This window comes from Plasmodium cynomolgi, chromosome 3 (genome assembly GCF_000321355.1).
Source record: "Plasmodium cynomolgi strain B DNA, chromosome 3, whole genome shotgun sequence".
Taxonomy (NCBI): Eukaryota; Apicomplexa; class Aconoidasida; order Haemosporida; family Plasmodiidae; genus Plasmodium; species Plasmodium cynomolgi.
Genome location: NC_020397.1, coordinates 776955 through 802316, shown reverse-complemented (window position 1 = coordinate 802316; position 25362 = coordinate 776955). Strand labels below are relative to the sequence as shown.

The 25362-nt window shown below is 49.3% G+C and overlaps 7 protein-coding genes across 7 annotated transcripts in view; 2 read left to right on the top strand and 5 right to left on the bottom strand.

Moving 5' to 3' along the window:
- Positions 1–257: 257 nt before the first annotated feature.
- PCYB_032760 (hypothetical protein) lies at positions 258–6641 on the bottom strand (the record flags this gene model as incomplete). Its single annotated transcript, XM_004220948.1, has 4 exons — positions 258–385; positions 542–612; positions 762–925; positions 1182–6641. 4 exons carry the CDS (start codon positions 6639–6641, stop codon positions 258–260), a joined length of 5823 nt encoding a protein of 1940 aa, XP_004220996.1.
- A 1500-nt stretch (positions 6642–8141) lies between these two features.
- PCYB_032750 (metallo-beta-lactamase domain containing protein) lies at positions 8142–10123 on the bottom strand (the record flags this gene model as incomplete). Its single annotated transcript, XM_004220947.1, has 2 exons — positions 8142–9304; positions 9721–10123. 2 exons carry the CDS (start codon positions 10121–10123, stop codon positions 8142–8144), a joined length of 1566 nt encoding a protein of 521 aa, XP_004220995.1.
- Positions 10124–11549: 1426 nt separating this feature from the next.
- PCYB_032740 (hypothetical protein) lies at positions 11550–12458 on the bottom strand (the record flags this gene model as incomplete). The annotated part of the gene is made up of 3 exons (XM_004220946.1): positions 11550–11692; positions 11795–11867; positions 12195–12458. The coding sequence occupies 3 exons, from the start codon at positions 12456–12458 to the stop codon at positions 11550–11552; spliced, it is 480 nt and encodes a 159-aa protein (XP_004220994.1).
- Positions 12459–13373: 915 nt separating this feature from the next.
- On the top strand, positions 13374–14144 carry PCYB_032730 (dynactin 4; the record flags this gene model as incomplete). The annotated part of the gene is made up of 1 exon (XM_004220945.1): positions 13374–14144. One exon carries the CDS (start codon positions 13374–13376, stop codon positions 14142–14144), a length of 771 nt encoding a protein of 256 aa, XP_004220993.1.
- A 1164-nt stretch (positions 14145–15308) lies between these two features.
- Positions 15309–20093, top strand: PCYB_032720 (hypothetical protein; the record flags this gene model as incomplete). The annotated part of the gene is made up of 1 exon (XM_004220944.1): positions 15309–20093. One exon carries the CDS (start codon positions 15309–15311, stop codon positions 20091–20093), a length of 4785 nt encoding a protein of 1594 aa, XP_004220992.1.
- A 375-nt stretch (positions 20094–20468) lies between these two features.
- PCYB_032710 (hypothetical protein) lies at positions 20469–21880 on the bottom strand (the record flags this gene model as incomplete). Its single annotated transcript, XM_004220943.1, has 1 exon — positions 20469–21880. A coding segment is annotated over one exon (1412 nt), but the record flags the coding sequence as incomplete, so codon positions are not given.
- Positions 21881–24114: 2234 nt separating this feature from the next.
- PCYB_032700 (hypothetical protein) overlaps positions 24115–25362 on the bottom strand; it is a gene marked incomplete at its 3' end in the record, with an annotated part of 1760 nt that continues 512 nt past the window's right edge. The window contains exons 2-4 of the mRNA XM_004220942.1: positions 25273–25327; positions 25051–25113; positions 24115–24854 (exon numbers count right to left, since the gene is read on the bottom strand). Of these exons, the coding sequence (XP_004220990.1) occupies positions 24116–24854; positions 25051–25113; positions 25273–25327 (857 nt within the window). The remainder of the gene's footprint in view (positions 24855–25050; positions 25114–25272; positions 25328–25362) is intronic.

The following is a 25362-nucleotide window of genomic DNA, read 5'->3' as shown; positions in this document are numbered from 1 at the left end:
CTTCTCCCCCCCCATTATTGCCTCTTCTTTTTTCACTCCCCCCCAAATCGCTTTTAAAAAATTTTTCAAATGACACCTTTCTCCCTTCGTCAACAGTACGTTGCATTCGAAGTGCGCCTGCTCGTGGGGCATGGAGGCAGGTCTCCGTAGGGGTCTACCCCTTCAATGTATGCTCCCCTGGGTGGTCCACGCTGCTCTCTTCCCCTGTTCCTCTCCTTCGTTCTTCGTTCTTCGCACCACCTCACGTGGCCAAGTCATCACTTTTTAATTTCTATCGGGACGACGATGTTCTTACTCACAACACCGTTTATGAATGTATCACAGGACGTCAACTTTTTTATGTTGTCCTCGAGGTTGTTCTGGTAGCTGTGGAAGTTGTAATTCTCTGCAGAAGGGGTGGATGGAAGAAGGATGGGTGGCGGAAAAATATTTGGATGAGTCACTCGACTCTCAGGTGGGTATCACGTTGTGGGTTTCACTTTGTGGGTATCACTTCCACGGGGCCACTACCACGGGGCCACTACCACGGGGCCACTCTTACCATTCATGACGACGGCATAGATCACGTCCACCACGTTGTAGGAGTTTATCCTCTCGGAGAGATCCAGGGGTCTGCACACGGGGGGTGGAGATAGACGGGGGGTGGATTTGCGGCGCAGTGGTGGAGCCACTCCGTTACGTAGAAGGTACGCCACGTCACACCATGCCAAGCTACACCGCTTCAATGGCGCTTCAATGGCGCCTCCACGCTCGCCACTTACTTCGACTTGAGGGCGAAGATGCACTGCTGCAGCGTTTTAACGATGTTACTGTTCAGCGCTTTGCAGTCTTCGTTGTATTTATCCTCCTCGTCGACGCTCTCCACTTTCACTTGGACGATGCCGTGGAGTAGCGAGGCGAAGGTGAACGCCTCCTCCAGGTTGATCTGCCGGCGGGGGGGAAAAAAAAAAGAAGCGCCATGGTGAGCGGTGTATAAAGCCAGGAGCATAATGCGCGGTGTGTAAAGCCAGGTGCGTAATGCGCGGTGTGTAAAGCCAGGTGCATAATGAGCGGTGTGTAAAGCCAGGTGCATAATGAGCGGTGCATGGTGAACAGTACGTAGCGCTTGCTACTCGCTGCTCGCTACTCCCTACTCGCCGCTCTCCGCTCGCCGCTCTCCTCTCACTACTCGTGGCACTCACGTAGAGGTAGAGCCAGAATGCGTGCGGGCAAATCTGCTGGGACAAAACGATCGTCTTGAAAATGACCACGTGCTGGTGGTAATCGAAGAAGGTGTTAGACAGACAGAGGAAGCACTTCAGCAGGTGCTTGTACTGACTCAGGACGTTATTCAGGATGATACTGGCGTACTCGGCCTCCTCCACTAGGTACATGAGGGCCTCTTTGTTTGGCTTCGCTGTGCCGCCCTCTCCCTTCTGCTGGAAGGTTGCCTCATTCCCGTTCAAGTGCCGGTGCTGCAGATTGTTGGCGTTCCCACCGACGAGGTTGCTACTCTCCCGGTTCGTGTACCTCTGCAGCCTCCTGTTAACCACCTCTAGCAGCTTATACTTGACGATTTCGAGTTGCAGCTTCCACTCCACTCCCACGTGGCTATCGCTGCAGTAGTAGGAGTAGCACTCGATATTTTTTTTCAAAAGCTGCACGTGCTTTCTCCTCTTCTTTCTCCCATTATCTTGCAGACTGTTCACTCTTAGGGAGTAGCTCTCCCTGTCGTGTCGTTTATTCCATATGTGAAGATACAAAATCTCGCTACTTATGTATTTGTAATATGTGGTCAAAGTGATGTCCTTGAAATTGTCAAATGAGTTAATATGTATTTTGTAGGGCCGGAAAAGCTTGATGTATTTTCTGCTTGCCTCCGCGGAGGTGCCTCCCACTCCTCCCATACCCGCCACTCCGCCGCTCTCTCCACCCAAGAGATGCATTTTATTAGCAATCAGATGTTTCATATTTTTTATCTTCACAGGAGAGGAAACGAGATTGTAATTCTCCGTCTCTCTTTGCACCGCCACACTATTGACATTGCAAAATATGATATCAATAGTTATGTTATATGGCCATCCACAATTCATGTCTTCTTCTGAGACCTGACTGTTCAGGATGGTTGCGCCCCTCTTCGCGTTCCTTTTCCTGTAACCGTTTTTCAGTTTGCACTCTCGTTCGTACAGATCGCTTATGTCATACAGCTGTTGGTTGTCCCCCTTTCTGGGGTGTTCCTCCTGTGGAGGGGGGGCCCCGTGGGTGGCAGCCATTCCGGGGATAGCCATTCCGGGGATAGCCACTCCTGGGATAGCCACTCCTGGGATAGCCACTCCCGAGGTGACCATCCCTGGGACAGCCCCCCCCGCCGCCACTCCGCTTGTCGTTTCCCCCTTCTGCTGGTGTTGCCCCGCTTCTCCCCCGTTAAACACGTCTACCTCCTCCGCCTGCCCCTCCCTGTTAAGACCCAACCCCTTCATCAAAGCGTCTCCCTGGCGAAGGAAAAACGAATCGATCCCCTGATAGTCATACAAAGTAGAAAAATTGTGGTAGTTAGAATTGAGTAACTCGAAATTAATTCCATACTTGCTGAAGTTATTTATGATGAGACCCTTAACCATTTCGACACTCTTAAGATCTCCCACCTTTTTCTTATACAGATTAATTAGATGTATTTCTTGTTTCCTTGACGACCCTTCACTGTATATATTCTTCAATTTCGTTAGTTCCTCTGTCATGGCACATATTTTTTCCATTTTTTTACTCAACACGTTGTCCTGTTTTGTCAGTAGGCTCTTTTTCTCCTTTATTTTTATTTCCATTTTGGTATTATATTTTTTTAGAGTCTCAATCGCTTTTTTTGTTCTACTACATCTGAGCTGTGTTACTTCATATTTTAGAATAGCTTCATCTAACTGCACGCTTACATTGTTTAGTTGGTTTATCTTCCCAACATACGAAAACATCATGTCCCTTATGTGTTCATATAACTGCATCAGGTTAGCTAAATTCCTTCTGTTACTTTTTAGTTCCTTCAGGGAGTATATTCTACACCTCCTCACTATTGCTAGTGTCATTTGTTTAATCATTTCCTGTTTTTTTATCAAATTTTCGTTTAACTTTTTTTTCAGTTCTTTGTTTTGTTCCCTCTGTCTTCGTCGCGACTGTTCTTGGCGGTTCTTCTGCTCTGTTTCTCCTTCGTTGTGTCTCTGTTCTGTTTCTCCTTCGTTGTACCTCTGTTCTGTGTCTTCTTCGCAGTTCCTCTGCTCTGCGTCTCCTTCGTTGTACCTCTGCTCCGCGTCCTCCTCGTCCTCGGCGAGGTCCAAATCGTCCTCAACGAAGAACCCCTCTCCCACGTCCTGCTGACCCCTCTCCACCTCGTCATACACGTACTTCTTATAGTTCCCCTCGTCCGAATTGGCCCTTGCGTGTTTGCTCAACTCCTGCATATCGTCGCTGGACCCTCCTCCTCCGAAGGCTCCCTGTCCGATGTGCGTAGTGTATCTCCCTCGGGCCCTCAATTGCCCAGCCTGCCCCCACTCCACCTGCAAAGGGCCCTCGTCCGATCCATGAAGCTCACCGTAGGTATCCGCCGCTACATGGACCTGCTCCTCCTCGTAGCTCCTTTCCTGCCTGTACTGCTCGCCTCCCCCCCGACTAAACAGTTCCGCCTTTCGAAGCACGGCCTCCTTCTCTTCCTCCGCGGGGTTCACCTCGTCCAGGCGGTCCTCTCCGTCCGCTCCGTCCACTCCATCCGCTCCGTCCACTCCATCCGCTCCATCCACTTCTCCCACTTCTCCCCCCTCTCCGCCCTTCCCAGGCAACTCCCTCAACCTGCAGTGCTTGCCCTCCTGCTGCTCCTCCCCTACTTTACCATCCGCCCGCACGCTCATCCTACTCCCAGCGCGCACTTGGGGCTTCCCCGCAAGCCTCTCCACATGCACACTCTTCCCAGCCGTTCCTCCCTTCTCGTTTAGGCTCTTCCTGTCCCTGAACCTCGCCTGCGCCTCATCGTCCCTGGCATGCATACTCACGCTGTAGCTAGCTCTCCTGTTCGCCTTCGCCACCCTAAAGCTATTTTGCTGTGCCTCCCGATTGTCCGCCTCCGTGGGGACTGCCCCCATGTTTATCGTCTCCCTCTCGGTGGCATTCCTACCTTCAGTGAACCGCCTCAAAATGGGTTCGTCCGCCCTGTTCGGCTGCCCGTTTGGCTGCCCATTTGGTTGCCCATTTGGTTGCCCCTTTGACTGCGTCTCTCCTTCCAAGTGACCTCCCCTTGCAGCACCACCATCGCCGTCACCATCTTTTACATTTCCGCTTTCACCTCCGTCCCCCTTTGCCTTGTCCTCCTCAGCTGAAGCTTCCTCCGTGCTGACCCCCCTCGCGCGTTCGCTCCGCCTATGCGTGGACGCCCTATACTGTATGGTGACGTTCTCCGTGGGCGGCACTGCTTCATCGGCGGGAAGCCTCTCCAGGGCCGACTTCCTACCCGCAGTGCCCACCTGAGTGTCCTCCTCCTTACACTGCGCTTCTGCACTGATCGATTTTTTCGCATCGAGAGGCTCGTCGTCCTCCTCCTCCCCTTCCTGTCCTCCTCTAGCCACCCCCTGTTCTTCCTTTACCCTGTAGCTGCTCCTACCCCCTTCTTCACCCATCGATTCCGCTGCCTCCCTCTTGGCCACCGAAACCATACTGTCGTTGCACTCAAAAAACACTTCGCTGTTGTCTCCTTCTCTACGCTGGATGGATATATCCTCTAGATGGTCTTGCGCCTCGTCTCCCTTAGCTCCATCTACCTCTATACCCCCCTTCGAACGATCGCTTGGAGCCCTCTCATACGTCTCCCCACTGTCCACCCGTTCGTAGTTTTTAAACTCCCTCGAGTCGCTAAGTAGACTAAACTTCAGGAAATCTTCTTCCTTTATATTTTCAATGTCTGTGGTTAGCAATTTATGGAGGACGTCCTCCTCCTCCTCCTTCTCATCCTTCTCATCCTCCTCCTTGTCTCCATCGAGATGGTTGCTCTTTTTTGTGTTCCCCCCTTTAGGTCTATTCTTAATGGGGGATAGGCGAGCCGACTGTACCATATCCACAGAGGTCTTTGTTTTAAATCGCATCGATTCGGAAGACATTCTCCTGACGAAGTCGTTAGGTGCATTCCCATTTCCATTCCCACCGATAGGGTAGCCAATGGAGCTTCTCTTGGCACCGTTAAGACTATCATATCTATACAGTAGCTCATCGATTGGCGACTTATCCATACTAGTGGCCAACTTTTCATGAAATATTTCGACCTTTTCTTTGTCGGAACTAGAATCGTTAGATGCACTTTTTTGTTTCATTTCGGATTTATTAGAATCGCTAGAAATTCTAGTAAACTGAGTTAGATGTAGAGGTGATACTTTTTCTTTGTCATCGAAAACGGCAATAGATCTATGGGAAAACTGCACCGACTTCTTTCGTGCACTAATATTCTCGGGTAGTTCCTTTATCGGGGAAAACGAGTTGCTCTGCTTTAAAATTCCTTTCTTTGGTGTCTCATTCTTTAGTCCTATCTTCCTAGAGCTACTGATTCTGCTCTCCCAAAGGGAGTAGCTCCCATTAGATAATCTACTGTTATTTAGTGAGTCGTCATTTCCAAAATTCATGTCGACATTTATTTTCTTGTCTAATGAGGTTCTTTTTAAAAACTCCGAGTCGCTTGCGTATCCTCCTCCCTCCAGCAAATCTTCATTCGACCTGTCACTCAGGTGACTATGTTCTCCATTGTTCAGCAGGAAGCCTCTCTTTAGTTTGTCTAGCTCCTCCTCCAGCACGTCAATGGAGCGTCTCCCACTTCGGGCGTCACTTCGGGCGTCACTTCGGGCGTCACTTCGGGCGTCACTTCGGGCGTCACTTCTCCCGCCACTTCGTGCATCACTTCGCGCATCACTTCTCCTGGCGTCACTTCTCCTGGCGTCACTTCTCCTGGCGCCCCCCCTCTGCGGGTCCACCTCCGAGCTCCCCCCCTCGCCCTGCCCCTTCGACGGAGAGGGCGTTATCAGATCGCTATCATAAGCATTATCCGTGCGCGAAAGGGAAGCATGAAATCTGTCATTCCCTCCGGAGTTATAATTATGGGACCACCTCTTTCCGTTGTCATCCGTTACACTTAAATTAAAAATTGAAGAGTTACGCATGTTCCCCAGTGACAGGTGACTGTCTCTCCTCCGACTCGACTTCGAATTCAAGTTGGTAAAATGAGAGTCCTCCTTTAGCTGAAAATCATCGTTCAAGAAACTCATTTGGGAGTACCTAGACGGGTTCTTCTTCTGTTGGGAATTCCTCGAGGGATTGAAATCAACACCTAGGTTGCCTCCTCCATCCGGGTTGCCTCCTCCATCCGGGTTGCCTCCTCCATCCGGGTCGCCTTCTCCATCCAAATCGCCTCTCATCAGCTCCCTAAACTCCTCCGACGTCATTTCCTTTAGCTCCCCCATGTTGGCCATCCTTTCCAGCTCCTTGTCTACATCCTTTAACTCGCTCTCACCTATCCCCTCACCGCTTAGCAAGTGATAATCGTCAATGCTGCCAAGGGAATCTCCTCTCCTATGGGCTCCTTGCTCATCCTGCCTGTCCTTCCCTTCCCTGCCATCCTTACTTTGCTCATCCTGGGTGCCCATTTTGTCACTTCCCCCGGGATACTTCGCAAAAGGAGCAATGCCTTCTTCGCGGCTTCGTCCTCCCGCGCGGTTAATACGACTCCCCTCTGATGATGCACCCCCGCCGCTGCTACACAAATGTGCAGGTGGAGGACGTACTTACTACGCGCGCTTCCTTTTCTGTTCAAACGGGGGGATACAACTCCAAATTAAAGATTTGAAAAAAAAAAAAATTACTCCGTGTACGCCAAAATTACCTGAACTGTGCAGGTAAAAAAAAAAATGGCTAGTTAACAAACCGAGGGCTCTGCGGAGTGCGGCGGTTAAATGGCGCAATGCTCTTCTCTCCCCTCCACACGTGGAAATTTACACGCGGGAATTTCCCCACTTTGTGTCAGTCGGGAAGGAGAAGTTTGACTCAAAATTGGCGAGAAATGAACGCATGCCAGGTTACCGGATGGCCAGCACGCTTTCGCCCCTTTTGTCTTTCGTGCGGAGAGCCGAACGCGGCGAACTTGTGCGTAGCTTCGTCACCCAGCCGTGCTTCGCGCTGTGCCACTTTGCCGCTGCACGTTTTTGCTCATTAATGTATCTCTGCAGTTTGGTTTGCAGTTTTTTTGCACTTTTGTTTACAGTTTGGTTTGCACTTTTGTTTGCAGTTTGGTTTGCACTTTTGTTCGCTATATTTTTTACCATCTTTTTTTTTTTCCCAATTTGTTGTGCAATTTTTTTTTTTGCTTCCCCCTTTTTTTCTTCCCCGCGCCAGGCCGTTTTCCAACGCGCGTGTTGTGCGAAAGGGGGACGACGCGTATATGTATTCCTCGCCCTGCCGCCCCGGAGAACCCTATTTTTCTGAGCAGTTAGGTTATCCCCACTTCTCTGTGTTCCCCCGCTACCTCTCCGTGTTCCTCCCAGTTTCCCCTATTTTCCTTCACCCCCCGTATGCCAGTATCGTGCGAAGGGCAATTACGCAGGTGGCACTTGTTCGCACCTCGCGGGGATCCCCCGGTCCAGTAAAGTCAAAATGGGGAGTGGCCCAAAGGGACGCACGCCAAGTTGGTGGCCACTCCAAACCGGAAAAACAAAAAAGGAAAAATAAAAAAGGAAAAACAAAAAAGGAAAAACAAAAAGGGAAAAACAAAAAAGGAAAAACAAAAAAGGAAAAAAAAAAGGAAAAACAAAAAAGGAAAAACAAAAAACAATCGACCGAACGACAGATCAACCGATCGCGTGAAATTCAAACCAAGTGGGGGAGTACCGATGGGTGGTATCACCCGTCCGTCATGGAAATGCGGACGCAACTAAGTGAGGGATGCCCATGAATGGAGCAAGGGCGTGCCTGCGAGGTGAGCCCCGACGTAATCCCGATGTGGCCCCGATGTGGTCCCGTTTTGCTCGCCTCTCAAACCACCACACCCACGCAAGAAAGCAAAGAGGCCCACACAGAGCTGCACTAGTGCAGCAGTGCAGAACGCCACCCTGCACATCCACCACTGCTCTCCTGTCAGACAGACGCCCCACTCACTTCACCCTCTGCGGAGGGACATACACGATTAGCCCATCATACGCAGCGATCACTTCCTTTTCCCCATCGCAACTTTTATCAGTGGTGCTAGAGCAGTCGGCCGCGTCTTCACTCTCCCCCTGGGTTCTCCCTCCAAATGACTCCTCTGCCTCCCGCTCGATTCTACGCATGACAGCGATGTTCTTCAGTTTATTGTCTCCAATATACCTCTGCGAGAAGTGCGTCAGGATGAGTCTCTTGGCGTTTATTTTTTTGGCGAAGGTTCCTGCCATGTTGGCCGTGGAGTGCCCCCGCTCGGCAATGACTTTGTTGTACTTTCTCACGAGGAGGGGGGGCACCTGCTTGGAGGAGCTCTTCGCGTGGTTATGCGCGGTGCCAACGTGGTTATGCGCAGCATCAACCTGGTTAGGTGCAGTATCAACCTGGTTAGGCGCAGTATCAACCTGGTTAGGCGCAGTATCAACCTGGTTAGGCGCAGTATCAACCTGGTTAGGCGCAGCATCAACCTGCTTCAACGCAACATCAACCTGCTTCGACGCTACATCAACCTGCTTCAACGCTGCATCAACCTGCTTCGAGGCAGGGTCCACCTCAACAGAGCCGCAACTCGGGAGGGCGGCACTTCGAAGCGACGGCCCTACATGATGATCCTCACAGAACCCATCCAAAGGACCGACACCCTGGTCAGTTAAGTCAATCAAGCTGTTTGTAGCCTCGTGTATAAGCACATCCGCATCGGTAGCATATTCTTCCATACTAGATGCATCATAGGTGTCCTGGCAAATCACGATTTTCCTCCCCCTGTAGATCTCCTTGTAGGCATTCCCAAAGCTAAGCTCCGTTTTGTCAGGAAAGACCACAACATCCCCCTCGTTCATTTTTCTTATGACATGTTCATATATTTTGTAGGGTATAAATTCTAACTCTTCGCATTTTTTCAATTCGTCGTAGTTTTTTTTTATAAGTTCGTTTATGTAGGGTGCGTTGAACTTACTCTCTACGTTTAACTCACGTATGACGTAACCGATGGTGGGGACAGTGTGCTTGATGGGGAAGCCCAAAATTTCTAAAAAATCGTTTCGTAGCACTTGGTATGTGTTGTTCTCATTCGGGAGGAGGAACTCCACATCGTCTCGTTTTTTTCTCTCAGGAGAAGTTGCTACTTTTCCCGTGGGGGGAGAAGCCACTTTACCAGACTGTGTTGTCATCCCCCCCCTCATCTCGTATACAAAAAATTTAGCCATTCGCTTCGAGTACGTCGAGTTGAAGGTATTCCTCAAAAAGCGGTGAGTTCCTTCAGGGCCATAAATATTTATCGTATTCGAGTTTCTCAACATGGTCAGCACGGAAATCATTCCCAAACAGTGATCTCCATGCAGATGCGTAATGAAAATATTTTTTATTTTGCTTATTTTTATGTTTGCTCTTTGCAAAGCAGTGAATGTGTTTTCTCCACAATCAAATAGAAACGCCTCGTTACATTTTTTTTTGTCGTTTGGAGGAGAAAGGATGATGTGCCTCTATTCGTTGAAGGGTACATAGACCCTGTCCCCAAAAAAATCAATTTCCAATTACTCCTCCTTTCAGTTCCTTCCTCAAAACTGTTCCGTTTGACCTTCACGTCTTCTGTTTCTTCGTCTATGTAGATTCTGTCTATTTTTACTTGATGCTCCTTGGCTAGCTTCACGATTGCCTCTTTCAGAAGCAGCAACTTTTTGGCAACGTTCCGCACGCGGTCCTTTCGTTTGAGGGGGGCCTCCTCCAGTGAAGCCTCCCCCACAGGGGCCTCCTCCAATGGGGCACTCTCCCCCCCGCGCAACAACAGCATCGCTACGTAATTGCGGAACTCCTTGTCCAACGAATCAACCTTCCTCCCAGAATCTACAATCGCCAAGGGAATCACCCCCTGGTCGATGATCCCTCCGATCAGATCAGTATACATTCCTACCCGTTCCTCATCAAAATGGACGTTACTCATTCTTTGTATCATCATTTCTACCTCTCCTGGGCACTCACCATCCGCTTGCAGCTTCTTCTTCTTTGAGTCTACTTGGGGTACCCCCTCCATGGGGAGGTAACCTCTCTCCTGGGGAGTATCAAATAAGCTCCTGTTGACGAAGAGAAGCCTATCCACGCCGCTTCTTATCGTAGCAAGCCTTTTCTCCTTTGTGCCCAGTTGCTGTGAACAGAATTCCTCCTTCTGGGGGAGGTTCCCATCGAGTGGGTCCTCTTCGTTACGTGATGTAATCTCCCCCCCCTCCCCGGGGATGATCCCCCCTTCGCAGGTCAACCCGTCATGGTTTCCAAGTCTGCTCTCTGCAAACAGGTAGGCCTTATTTACACAATTTGTATCACATGGGGTGATGCAGTGCTGGCTCCCCGTTTCGACGCACCTCTTCTTCTTCTTCCTCCTCCTTCCTGGCAGTCGTGCAAACGGACAAGCGTCCCGGGGGTGGTGCCCCAAATAGGCAGGACTCTTTCCGCTTCGCAAAGTACACGTCAGTGACAAGCTGCTAAAAAGGGAAAATATAGCCAAATGGTACAAAAAAAAAAATGACATATTTTACTTTCTCAAGGTCAGCTTCGGTTCTTCTCTACCTGCAAATGAGTTTTTTTTTTTTTTTTTTTTCGCTGTTCATTGTTATCCGTTTTGGGATTTGCCTCTTCCCCATTTTGGTGTCCCCTCATAATGGCGTAGCAGTGGCAGTAGCAGAAGCAGCATCAGTGTGGTAACCTTCTCCCACACCTCTTTTTTTTTCCCCCTCACCTGCCACTTTGCGCGTTAAGCCGCGTCGTTTAATTCGTTTGGTAAACGTGTTGCTCATGAGTATGCTGCTCTGCTTTTTTATCCTTATCATTACTCTTATTTTTATTTTTATTTTTTTTTTTTCTTTTTCCCACTGCGGCTCACTCGAATATACCGCGGCCCCCCTCGGCGCACCGCCCCACCTCTCTGCACCATCAGTCAAGTCAAGCAGTGCGTCTGGTCTGGTCTGTGTTTTTTTTTTTTTTTTTTTTTTTTTTTTTTAGCTAGCTACCTCCACAGGTTTGAGCTAACCAATGCAATGTAGTACCCTCGGATGGGAAGCAAACGTTTGTTTGAAACATCGGAGGTAGCGGCATACGTCGGCTCGCTTTACTTCCCCCTCGAGAGGTTCAACGTTGGGAAAAATAAAAATGACAAGTAGAAAAAAAGGGGACGGAAAAAAAAAAAAAGCAAAGTGGTACAGGGACAGCGCAGTTGCGTCGGAGGAAGGCACCTCCGTCATGTCACCATTTTGAAGAGCGGGAATCGGAAGAATATGTGAGCAAATCTGCACGTGGGCATGTGTGCGCAGGGGCGCCTCTCTGCAGGGTCACCTCTCTGCAGGGCCGCCTCTCTGCAGCGTTACCTCTCTACAGGGTCACCTCTCTGCAGGGCCGCCTCTGCTCTCACTGAACAGCGGCTTCAGTATCTCCAGACATGTGGAGAAAATAAAGTTGGTCAGGCCCTCGTCTCCTTCGTCCACATTCACACTCACGTAGAAGGGGATTTTAAATTTCATGCCTGCGGTTGGGGGAAGTGACACGTGGGATGTGGGGTTGTCCGCAGTTGCACAGAGTTGCGGTTATTTGGAGGTGTTTTGTGCCCCTCTGTGGTGGCTCTTACCTAGCAGGCGAGCCACGTCGTTCCCGTGCGAGTGGGGCTCCCCCACCAGACACGCCGTGTTGTCCGCATCCACCTGGGGGGGCGAAAAAAAAGGAAAAAAAAAAATAAATAAATAAATTAAATAAAATAAAATATAATAAAATCAAATTATGCACCCCCAACAGCATCATTATTTGCTGGTGTGACGGGGGGGTTCTGTTGTCCCCCCAATGCCGCGTACACTCAGTAGCCACAACAAAACGGCGAGCACCTCCCTCTGCAGCTTTAAACAGTGTCCCCAAGTGTGCACTAGCTAATCACTCTACTTGGTCACGCATCGAAGGGTACACCACCCCATTTTTTTTCATTCCCACACGAGGCAGTTCATTCTCCACGTCCCTCTCACTTCCTATACTCTTACATATTTCAGTGGGTAGGATGCCTGCAGATCTGTTAACTGGTTACGTTCGTCCGTCACCGAAATAAACATGCTATCCTTAAAGTCGAGGACGCAAAATTGTAAGTGGAGGTAGCTCATGTAAACTCTCTCATATCTGTGAATGGAGTTGGGCATGTCCTCGCTGCGTCGTTCCTTCAGTGGGGCATCCTCCGCGCTTGTCCCGACGTCCTCCGACATTCCCCAGCAACCATTGTTCGTTTCGTTCGTTTGGTTCACTTGGATCATTTTTTCGGCTTTTTGGGAGTTCTTTTTGGAGTTCTTTTTGGAGTTCTTTATGAGTTCTTTTTGGAGTTCTTTTTGGAGTTCTTTTTGAAGTTCTTTTTGACGTTCTTTTTGACGTTCTTTTTGACGTTCTTTTTGACGTTCTTTTTGACGTTTTTTTTTCAGCTTTTTTTGGAGTTTTTTTTTTTCTTCTTTTCCCCTCTTGGATCTACTTCACGAATTGTTCCTTCAAATGAGTCTCCCCTGTTCGTTTTTTTTTTTTCTAAATTAAAATCTCGATCGCATAGCCTTCTTCGCTTTTTTTTTTTTCCCTACCCACCGACGTGTTGTAGCGCTTCATCTATCCACCATCAGGTGGGTGCCTTTTCTTCATTGCGCTCCCCGTTCTCGTCGCGTGTTGGATGGGCTTCCCTTGTGCACCTCCTCCACTGCACACGTCATCCATTTTGGCGACCTCCCTCTGTTCCTGATTTGCCTGCCACTTCCCCCTGCAGAACTTCACAAATCCGTAAAGGTCACATTGCCGTTCTTTGCCAAGTGCTGCCAACCCTGTGTCCTCCGCTAAACAATCATTTTGGGGGGGGTAAAAAAAAAATTCCCTCATGTCCACTCACCCGCATGACCACTTGCACACCGCGCTAAGTGCACAACACAGACCGCAGCGATTATTCCAAATGAAGCGTCTTCAATGTGTGGCCTTTCATGGGAGAGAAGTCCCTCCGCTAGTGCCAACTGTGAAGGAAAACGGCAACTTCCTTTTTTGAGCAACTACTCCCCGCCGCTTAACCCGCCGCTTAACCCGCCGCTTAACCCGATTGTACGCCTGTGTGCAAAACTCCCTCGTCTTTTTTTTTTCCCCCGCAAGTGTTTACCTGGCCATCATTTCACCCCACCACGCACAGTACCGTTTTGTGAACAATGAATGACATGAACGAGGGACCTGCTCGCCTGATGAACCTCCTAAGCGAAGGGTATCTAGAGGCATACAACACGGCGACGTTCCAGCTATCGCAAAGGTTTAACCGGGCGGAATATATTTTGACGGCATCCGGAAATAAGGTCAGTAGGGACTCCATTCTGTGCGGCATGAAAAATATCCATATGTTGGGGAAGTCCATTATAAAAAGCGGAGCCATGTTGAGGGGGGACTTGAGTAGCCTCTACTTTGGAAAGTATGTCATAGTCGGGTCGAAGACGCTCATCTGTCCGTGCTTCCTGCAGGGGAGGGAGGACCCGCAAAAGGGGGAGAGCGGCCAAGGCGAACAGAGTAGCGGAAGTGGGAGAAGTAACCCAATCGATCGAAGCAACCCAAGTGATAGAAGCAAACCAAGCGACCGAAGCAAACCAAGCGATCGAAGCAACCCAAGCGACGAGCCGACCAGCAGCTCATACGTAACCCTAACCATCGGCGACCATGTCTACATCGGGAACGAATGCATCATCAAGGCGGCACTCATTGGAAGCAACGTCGTCATAGGGAACAACTGTGTGGTTGGGGAGCGAGTAGTAATCAAGGACAATGTAGTTATAAAGGACAACACGTACATTCCAAACGACACCATCATAGCCTCCTTTGCAAAGTACGCAGGGTGCCCCGCCACCTACGTGAAAAAACTGCCTGAATCGGCTCAGACCTATTTGAAAGACATTTCGTACCAACACTACAAAAACTTCGTCCCAGCGAGTTAATCAATCCAGTGTGAGGAGTTTTTCCCCTCCCGTCTGCCTTCATCACACACACGGTTGGTGGTTTCCACAGGGGTGACACGACCACTCACATGTGCACACCTCGTTCGTGTGAAGAAGACCAGCAGTGATTCTCAGAAAGGGGGGTCACCATTATAGGAGCGCGCTTATTACGTCATTGCATTGTATTGCCCTGCATTGTACTGCCCTGCATTGTGCTGCCCTGCATTGTACCGTATCGTATTGCATTTCGTTGTACATTTTTTTTTTTTTTTCCCTTCTGAACAGCCAGGGGGGCTCAACTTCCACTGCGACATCGTGGGGGGGGAGGTCCCCTGCAGGGTTATTTTCCGCTCCTCAACCTCAGCACTCGATCAGTGGATACAACTCGGCCATGGCGAGGGACACCCTCCCCCATGTAAACAGGCAGGCACATATAAAGATGGGTAAATGTTTGCGACATACCATTTCGCACGGCACGAAAAATTTTACCTGACCTGTTCAGGTAAATTTTTTTCTTCCATCGTGGAAAAGCTATTTTTCCGTCACTGTTTTTGCCTTCACATTTTTCCGTCACTATTTTTGCCTTCACATTTTTCCGATCATATTTTTTTTTTGGGGAAAGTAAAACGCTTTAAACAGCGCAAAGGGCAACCTGTTTAGCATTTGATTAGCCCATCTTTTTTTCCACTTCTTTTTTTTTGTCACTACTTTGGATGAGGAAAAAAAAGAAAAAAAGTGACCACATAGAGATAACTTGGCAGATAATTGCTACAAGGATGATGTGCCATCTTTACATACCAACAACGCGGTGAATTTTTTTTTTTTTTTTTCATCCCCTTTGTATAGCATTGCTATGTATATGCTTACTTAGGTGAAAGGATATTCCGCGTGAAGGTTTGTCAGTGATAGGTACCCTTCCGGGAGGATCACTTTCATTTTCCTCACCATTTTACTGATCTACTTCGCTGGCACGTGAAGAAGAAGAAGGGGGAGGAAATAAAAAAAGGCTAGCAGCTTTGTGCCAACGTGAAGGGACCTTTTCCCTCCCGTTGCATCAGGAAGCGGCGCACCGATTGGAGGTTCCACGTCTGACTACTGTTATCGCTGCTGCTCAAAGGACACGCTTTCTTTATATGTATCTCCAAAGCGAAGCGGGCCCGAAATATGAAGAGAAAAAACCAACACAGCAAGTACGAGGATGACCAGGAGGAGGGACAAAGCGATAGGGCAAAGAGCAGCCACAAAAAACATGAAGATAAGCGAAGGGGGGAGGAAAGAAGAAACAGTGACGCCAAAAGCGAGAGTAAGAAGGCGCACGAAAGGAAGAAGCACGAAGTGGAGAGTGGGAACAAGAAGGGGGGCGATGACAGGCGGAAGAAGGTAAAGACGGATGAGAGGCGCCATGAGGAGAAGCGGCACGAGGAAAAGCGCCATGATGAGAGGCGCCATGAGGAGAAGCGGCACGAGGAAAAGCGGCACGAGGAAAAGCGGCACGAGGAGAGACGCCGCGAGGAGACCCACCAGGAGGAGAGAAGGAACGCCAAGAAGAAACCCACAGACAAAAAGGACCCCCACAGGACGCACGATGATTCGCCACGCGCACATGAGAGGAGCGGCCGCGACAGGCGCTCCCCCAACCACGGGGATAGGAGGAGCCGGGACAGGAACGCCTACGCGCATGGGAAGCGAGACCGAGAGAGGGAGAGAGACCAAGAAAGGGAACGCGATCGAGATAGGGAGAGAGACCAAGAAAGGGACCGCGATCGAGATAGGGAGAGAGACCAAGAAAGGGAACGCGATCGAGATAGGGACCGCGACCGGGATAGGGAACGCGACCGGGATAGGAACCGCGATCGAGACCGAGAATGGGGCCGCAACGCCGACCGTGGCAGCAGCAACAGGCGCGTCTCAGCATCCCCGGATGACAAGCGCCCCAGGAGAAGCGCAAGTCGACACGGAAACCCCCCAATAGGCAACCCCTACGACGAAGAAAGGTACAGGCGAATTCCAAACGACACGAGCGATTACCACCTCAGACTCGATCCCAAAGGTAATACAAACGATGACCGCTTCAGCAGTATAAACCCAAACCTGATGGACACTCACAGCAGAAATGCTACCACAGGGTTAATGTTCAACGACGTAGGATATAATCTAACCAATGGGTTAAGGAGGAACATAGATTCGAAGGAGAACATGAGGATGCAAAATAGCTTACTTGGAGAGGAGAAAAATATTTTGGAGCCTCCACCCCCTGGGTTGATGGATCCGAATAACCCATGGTATGATCCCACATTAGGAGACCTAATGAGGAATGGTAACCTTCCCCAAAATGGTCCCTTTTTTTATCATGAGGAAATGAACCTCGGAAATAGAAAAAATCTGAGTCTTAGGGACTATAAGATGAAGGGTATGAAGAACAGCAGGGGGGGGAAGAAGGGGAAGAAGGCCAAAAAAATGAGAAATATGAAGAATAAGAACGCGGCTCTGTTTGGGAATGAAGATTTTTACGATTCTGGTCTGCTTCTCCATCCGCATCACCAGCAGAATCTGTTCAATCAGTCGATGCTCGCCATGGATGAAAATAACATGCTCATGGGGGGGGTGCGAAATTTTACCAATTCGAACGGTGCAGCCATCCCGGGGGCACCCCTCCCCTTTCAGAGCCACTCTAACTCGGGCAGCTTCCTCGGCTGCAACAACAATGTTGGCAGCAGTAACGTGAGTAGTAGCGACCCTCCGGCGGGGGCCAACCTTCACAGTAACAACCTGGGCAGCGGCAACGGCCTGGGCAGCGGTAACAACGTCGGTAGCGGCAACGGCCCGGGCAGCGGTAACAACCCATTTGGGGAAGGCCCAGCCGCCCCCAATGCCACAGCTGCAAACCCCAGCAGCATAAAAGGCGAAGCCACACAAATGATGAGCAGCAGCAACATCGGACCTAATAACGGGGCGGAAGAAGCTACGGATTTTTTTCTCAAGGCAAATAAAAATCAAATGCCACAGCCGGGTGGCCCTCCTGGGGATCCAAACAGCATCGCCGCCCCACCCCCACCGTACGCAGACAGTAGTTCTTATGGTGGCAGGAAGGGCCTCCTGGGCAACCCCAGCATGATGAGCAACCCTAATATGATAAATAACCCCAACTTTATGGGCAACCCGAACCTCATCGGTAACCCTAACTTCATCGGTAACCCTAACTTCATGGGTAACCCTAACCTTATTAATAACCCTAACTTCATGAACAACGGAGGACCGCCTCCCCTCCTGGAGAGTCCCCCCATCAGACAGATGAAAAAGACACAGGGGAAGAAGAACAATATGCTAGGTGATATAGACTCGAAGGACAACCCCCCCTTCGAACACACCACAGGGGTGAACAGCATGAATGTAGGTTTGATGGGGAATGCCATTCCACCTCCACCGGATGCGGATATGAGCAAAGGGATACCTTTCACGGAGGGACAGCCGAGCCCGCCAGGAGTGTCAGGAGTGTCAGGAGTGTCAGGAGTGTCAGGCGTGCCAAACGCACCCAATGTGCCGAGCCCACCCAACATGCCTCGGTTCCAGAACCCACTGATGAACCGAAGCGGAGTGAACCCCCCTCCCCCGTTTTCAAACTTCGCTAATTCGAACAGTTCCCTCCTAACGAACAAACAAAAAATGAATAACGTAAAGATGCTTGACAAAGGAGGCTCAGGAAATCCAAACTACATCTCCTTAAATGCTAACAGTATTCCATTAAATCCAAATATGAATCCAATGAACAGAAATTTTAACATGAACCCAAATTTGATGAATCACCAGAAGAATAAAGGACCTCCGTACACGTCGGATGGTCTGTTAGATGCACATGAGGAGAGTATGTTTGGTATGCATTCGAGTGCTGGTCCTCCTGGCAACATGGGTAGTAGTAAAAGCTACATGGGAGGACTTGATCACGTGGAGGGTGCATTGGGCTTGGGTAATCCAACAAGCGGCATGGAGAGCTTTTACGAAGATGGGGGAAGACCACCCAACAGTCATTTGCTAATTGGAGGGGTGCCTCCCTCGTTGAGTCCTCCTTCTAATGCTCCCTTCCCGGTTAGGTTTCCCAACAATTCGGTTCTTTCGAAGAGTGGCCCCAACATGGCATGGGGGGTGGGAGCCGGGTTAAGTGGCAACGTCGGTGCAAAGGTAGGCGCAAACGTCGGTGCAAACCTCGGTGCAAACCTCGCTCCAAACCTCGGTGGGAACCTGCTGACCGGCCCCCCCTGTACTGCTGCCGCCATGATGAGGAACTACCCAGATGCAGATGAAGATGGCTGGGGCTCGAACTACCTCCTCAGTGGTGGCTCGTTCAATAGGCATAATATCATGGGTGATAAAAATAACAGTTCGCAACTTGATGGGTTCGGGGTATTCCCCGTGAACCACGGACCCATGGGTTCTACATCTATCAGTAAAGATGGAAACGCGTTAAGAGGACACCCCGTAGATATGGACCCAACTTGGGATCCCCATTTCGATGCTCGCAGTGGAAAACCCCATCCGGATGGAGTCAACGAAAGGGGCAACTCTTTTCGTGGTGAGATGGAACCAATCGGTTCGGCTGATTCAGATCGCATTAGTGATTACAGAAGGGAAGACCAAAGCGATGCACCGTTTGATCACCACAAGGAGAATGCACAGGAGGAGGAGGAAAATGATCACCGTGCTGTTGCCAACGACGGACGTGCGAAACACGTAGCTATAGATACGCAGGGCCATGGTGGCAATAGGAAGGCACTAACACGAGAGGAGAAACTGCACGAATGGTTGGAGGAGCAGCTAATGAATCAGACGAATATAATCTCGGACGCCCTGCATCTGATTCCATTGTGCATGCAGAGCAGTAGGAAGGAGCCCCTTGCGGAAGCAGAACCCATGGGAAATAACCCAAATGGGGAAGCACAAACAAAAAGGAGAGGTCTCCAGGAGAAGGTACTCACGAATGGATTCTACCCAAGTGCACACATCCAGGGAAGTAAAAACTTCTCCTTTAATGAGAGAATGTCCTACAAGTTGCGTGAACAAGAACACATGAACAGGCAGATGCAGATGCAGGCGCAGATGCAGACACAGACACAGACGCAGTTACTTCCAGAACCCGTAAAGGACGAATCCACAGAGGAGTCAGACCTTCTGAGCACCATGAGAAATTTCCTCCTCACATCAAGTGACGAATTTTGTGTCGAACCCGTTTTGGGAACTGCATCTACATCTATGCAGAGGAGCGAGCGATTCCTTCTCCGCGATGACGACCCATTGAATGAAAGTCTGTTCATAAGTAGGGATGGGAAACAGGTGGAGGGAGCAGGCGCCGCCGGTGAGGAGAGCAGCAACCCTGGGGAGGAGAGCGGCAACCCTGGGGAGGACGAACAACCCAGTGCCACTGCCACCGTCACTGCCGCTGCCCATGCCAAAGAGTCGAACCACCAGGAGACAGAGACAAATGGTGAACCAGACGAAAACACTAATAGCTATTTCATCAAGCTGATGAAGAGCAGACTTAAGAACCCACTCTCGATTCTCACCGGTTTGAGCAAGAAGGATCCAAAAAAAGAGGAACACCAACAGGGTGAACATAAGGATGAAACAGATGCAGCGAATCTCCCAGGGAAGGAAGTGTCACCAGGGAAGGAAGTGTCACCAGGAAGGGAGGAGTCACCAGGGAAGGAAGTGTCACCAGGAAAGGAGGAAGACTCTCCAAACGGGTTCATACATGCAGATGTGGAAATCGGAAAAGGTCATTTCGATTATAAGCACTATCTCCTCAAACTGCTGCTGCTGCAAAATAGGACCCAAGGGAAGAAACACCTTATGGATAACAACAAGGGATGGGTAGATCAAATGGACGTATCTTCCACCAACCTGTTCATGCTGAACAGCTACGGCATCACGTCGGAAGATGCAGTCAACCTTTACTGAAGAGACACCTCTCCTGGAGAGTGGAGAGTGAATATTTGCTTGAGTGCCTGAGTCAGGATGGGTATGTTACTCCTTCCGTTTGCCCCACCTGTTCAGTCTATCCCATTTTTTTTTTTTTCACCTGCCCACCCATCCACCTACGCACCGGCCTCACCTCTACCAAACCAACACTTCCACAATGACAATTAAACACAACTAAGAGTTACAAAAAGAGGGCATTAAAAACAGTTTTAACAAAAAAAAAAAAAAAAAGGTTGAAGCATGTGTGCCTCCCCATCACAACGGGTGACTCCCATCACAGCGGGTGACCCCCATCACAGCGGGTGACTCCCATCACAACGGGTGACTCCCATCACGATGTGTACCTCCCCTCACAACGTGTGGCACTCATCTGCCATGTTCCGCTTCATCACCTCCTTTATCTTATCGGAGGACTTAAAATCTGCAGCACTATTTACACACATCTGCGCCTCGTACACTACGCTTTCTCCGCCCAGTTTATCCTCCAACCGATCGCATGCCCTCGCGTCGGCTTTGCTGGTAAGACAGGCCTGTGATTCGAAGACCGTTTTTTCTTGCTTCTTGGCTAGCTCCTCACCTGCTCTCGCATCAGCATTGCTTCGTTCACACAGTTGTGCTTCGAAGATCGTTTGTTCAGGGTTCTTCTTGGCTAGCTCCTCTCCAGCCCTCGCATCAGCATTGCTCCTTTCACACAGCTGCGATTCGAAGATCGTTTTTTCTTGCCTCTTGGATAGCTCCTCACAAGCCCGAGCATCTGCACTACTTCTCTTACACAGCTGTGCCTCAAAAACGGTTTTTTTTGGCTTCTCCTTAACAAGCTCTTCGCATGCCCTGGCATCGGCGTTACTTCGCTTACACAACTGTGCAGTGAACACAGTTTTTTTCTGTTTCTTCTCGATGACCCTGTTATGTTCTCTGTTTGCTTCTGCGTCTTGGTTAGCTTCCACATGAGCACCTCCATTCATGTCATCCCCATCCGTCCTGCAGCTCACATTCGTGTGTGCATCCTCGCCGTACTTGAAATCCGCCTTGGCCTTCTGCATTTTTTCTCCAACAAAGACGGTGATTTTCTGGCTGCTCCTTCTTTCTAGGAGATACTCATTTACGTTTTTGATTTTCTTTGGTGACTTTCCTTTTTTGTCCTGATTTGTTACCTCTTCCCCGTGTGCGTCTTTGCCGTGTGCACCTTCCCCATGTGCGTCTTTGCCGTGTGCACCTTCCCCATGCCCGCCTTCGCCATGCCCGCCTTCGCCTCGCTCGTCCCTTCGATGGCCTGCCTTAGCATGGAGTCCCTCCTCCCCTCCGTTCGACCCAACACTCTTTTGTCTTTCTACCAACCCCTTTGCACCCTCACTCTCCACTTTGGTTTTTTTTTTCATATCATTAAAAGCTTCCTTTTCTGAGTTGTCCACACTGAATGCCTTGCTACTCTTTTTCGACAGAGGGGGGGACCTCCCATTCGAATCGAAGTCATTACTTCTTGTTGGATGCACATTCTCCTTCCTCATCTTGGAAGAGTTGGAAGGCTCATCCGAAGCTGCAGAACCCAATCCCACATCCATAGAAGAAGATTTACTCGCTTTGGTTAGTCCAGAAAAATCGTCATGTTCTCCTTTGAAGCTTATATGTCCTGCCGAGCTGCAGTTCTTGTTTGGTACGTTCCCTCCAGCTTTATTGTCTTCATTTTTGGTGTCCGTACGCTTCACCGCGTTGATCTCTTCTTTATGCTTTTCCGGTTTGTCTGAATCTCTTCCTGCATGCACCATGGTGTTCCTTTCCAAGTACAGATCCTTTGTGTGGTCTCCTCAGACTCACTCCCTGGAATGGTGACACTGCTACGCTTTTTTTTCCAGCCGTGTTCACTGGGGAAGCAAGCCCTGCGCGCAGGCAGACAAAGGCGTTGACCAAAGGGGGGGAACTCTTGTAGGAAAATTCTCTTCACCGGAAGAGCAGCAACAAAAGGGGGAAAAAAGGAAAAAAAGAGGGAAAAAAAGAGGGAAAAAATAGGAAAAAAAACATCAAAAAAAAACAGCAAAAAAAACAGAAAAAAAAACAGCAAAAAAACAGCAACAAAAACAGCAAAAAAAAAGAAAAAAAAAAAAAAAAAAAAAACTCGCCGTGAAAGGTGTGAACAATGTGGACAAGTTCGTAAAATGAAAAAAAAAAAAAAAAACATACATATATATACATATACATACATATACATACATACGTACATATATTTACATTTATGTTTGCATATATCAAATGAGCTCCGTGAGGACAGCAGGCTTCATTTGTGTCCCCCTTTTGGAAAGCAAACTGTTTGTCTCAAGTTAAAAATTGTTTGCATTCGACGGGTTTTTAATTCAGCACTGTGTGTTGTTGTTTTGTTGCAATGCTTCGTTGCAATGCTTTGCCGCATCGTTTTGCCGCATCGTTTTGCCGCATCGTTTTGCCGCATCGTTTTGCTACGTCATTCAGCTATGCCAAATTGTTACACCATTTTGCTATACCATTTTGCTATACCATTTTGCTACACCATTTTGCTACGCCATTTTTGCTCCATCACTTTTCCTTCTTTTTTTTTTTTTTTTCATTTTTCGAACTCCTGCCTCATGCCCCCCTTTGTGTGCGACCGCTCGTAAGGAACAGGGAGGGATAATATGCCAGCCTGGCGAAACCAATGATGCTGTCTCCGCGCATGGGGGGAAGCACAACTTGGGGTCAACAGGCGAAGACCGAAGCGCGCGGTGAGCAAACATGCAAGTAATCGTATGAGCCAAAGGTACGCACATGTGTAGCAATTCAAGTAAAGTTTCCCAATCTGCGCTATTTGCAAAAAAAAAAAAAAAAAAAAAGAAAAACTGTAAAGGAGGGCTGTCAACCTTCCTTTTAATTGAACTTCCCTCCCCCATCGAAACAAAAACGGGCAGCAGCAACAGTAGCAACAGCAGCAGCAGCAGCAACAACAACAACGGCGCCTTTCGAGGGAAGGAGTTTCCCGAATGGATCTCCACATGCACATTCAAATGCCATCCATGGCTCTAAGGGAACTTCCTCTATATTGCATGTGCGCAAGAAACACACACATACACATTTGCACGCGGCCCTCCCATCCACCTCTGCATTGGTGCTTCCCTGCAATTCGTGTCTCTCCGCTGCAGGTCATTCCATTTTGTGTAATTGCACTCCTCGTCATTTCCCACTTTAACTGTTTCTCCCACAACGGCGGAGGAACCCCCTCCGAGCGGAAAAAAAAAAAAAAAAGACATTTCCAACTGTCCAACCTTTGCGCGTTGTGCCACTGTCGTGAAGAAATGTGCCTTTGGGGGAAGATGGAAAAAATCGTGGGAAAGCCGCGCAGAAGAAACAAGTTCGTCCGATTTGTTCTATTTTCCCGATTTGCCGAATCCGTCCGGAAGGAAAAGCAAATTTCCCCTCCGCTAACGCAAACGCAGTTTCCCCGGTTAACCCCCCTTTGGTGGTGCTTTCCCTTTTTTTATGAACAAGTCAGGTGAAAGTTGTGCACCCAGGAAGCTAGCTATCCCTGTTGCTGCGCCTTTGAAGTTTTTTTTTTTTTCACACACTTTATGAACAGGTCAGGTAAAAATCGTGCATTTAACCAGCTAGCTATTCCCACTGCTACGCTTTCCAATTTAGGAGCTCTGTTAAATGGTGGGCTTTTACGTAGCCCCATTTCGCGCGTCACATGTGATGCGCTCTTATGGATCTACGACAAACAGGTGACGATATAAACGACGAAAGGGAGTTGCAAATTTTTCTCATAAAACTGAGCATACGGCTGCTCACACATTCGTACTTCCCCCCTCGTGCGACACTCCTGAAGGGGAGAAGCGGGTCAGACAGACCTCCTCCACCGTTTCTCCTCTTCGGTTTTGAAAAATCCTTCACTTGTTGCGCACCCCATTTGGGGGGGACGAAGAGGAGGCAAAGGAGGGATTAATTCAGCTGATGTACGCAATGCCACATCGAAGTGATCGTTCATTTATCCCTCTTTACCATGCCTCCTCCGACCCACTGGTCCCTCTTACCAAGCCTACTGGAGAGTCGGTCGCGCCCCCCCTGCAGCAAAGCGCAATTCTCTTCTCCCCCGACTCAACGGCATTTTCGGATACGTCCGATGACCACAAGTTCGATGTAGCAGTCAAAATCCCATTAACCCTAGCGTAGTGAATTCCTCCGCTGTACAGCTGGAAGGAAGAACACAGCTGATAGTTTTCTTTGCACAGGTCAGCACGCATCGACGTGGCGTAATCACACTCGTAGCTTCCAACATATACAAACTCTGTGTCGTGTATCCCCGTCACACTCGAAAGAGCGAAAGAAATTATTTCTGACTTGCTGAGACTCCTGTTAAAAAAATACAACTCGTCCAGGTACCCATTAAAGCTAGAGTAGTGCATATTTTTTCCAATGGTTATGTCCCCTCCTCTTTCTTCAACGTCGTCGTTGGCGTTAGCGTTAGCGTCAGCCTTCACGTCAGCCCTCGCGTCAGCTTCAGCTTCACCTTTAACTGCAATTCCCTGCTTGATGAGGACCGAGTTGTCCAATACCCCGTTGATGTAGAGCTGCACCTTCGTATGGTCCATTTTGACGGCCACGTTTGTCCACCTCCTGAGTGGTATTTGTCCCATTGAAGACATCCCTTCGTTTGAATTTTGTTCCGTAAGTACTCTCACGGATAGTTTGTTCACGTGAGGGTAGAGGAGCACGGCGATTCTTTCTTCCCCCTTGTGTCTGCGCGGTTGTCGTGGGTGCGGAATGCGGCACGGTGAGATGTGCTTCTTTTTTGGGGTGCTTCTTATTTGGAGTGCTTCTTATTTGGAGTGCTTCTTTTTTTGGAGTGCCTCTTTGTTAGGGCAGGCGGCGGCCTACCTGTGGAGGCATCACGGCCATGCCCCCTCAAATGCAACAACGATAAGGCAACTCTTACATCTGCGAAAGCACATTGCGGAAGTTATTCGTTGGCCTCTCCAGCAGGTATATCCAGAATACTCTGCGAGTCGGGGGAAAGGGCAGCAGGTGTATACACATATGCTGTGTGTGACATAAACACATGGAAGCAAGGACAAAAGGATGTATTCTCGATGACACCAAAAGGGGGGCGCGAGATCGCTGCTCCCTTCACAGGTATGTGTCTCCTCTCTTAACGCACATGGTGAACTGCGTCGTTTTCAACGTGTTGCCGGCGTGGACCAAACCGGAGTTATCTGAGGTGTGGAAGGTGGAGCAAAGGAAGAATTAT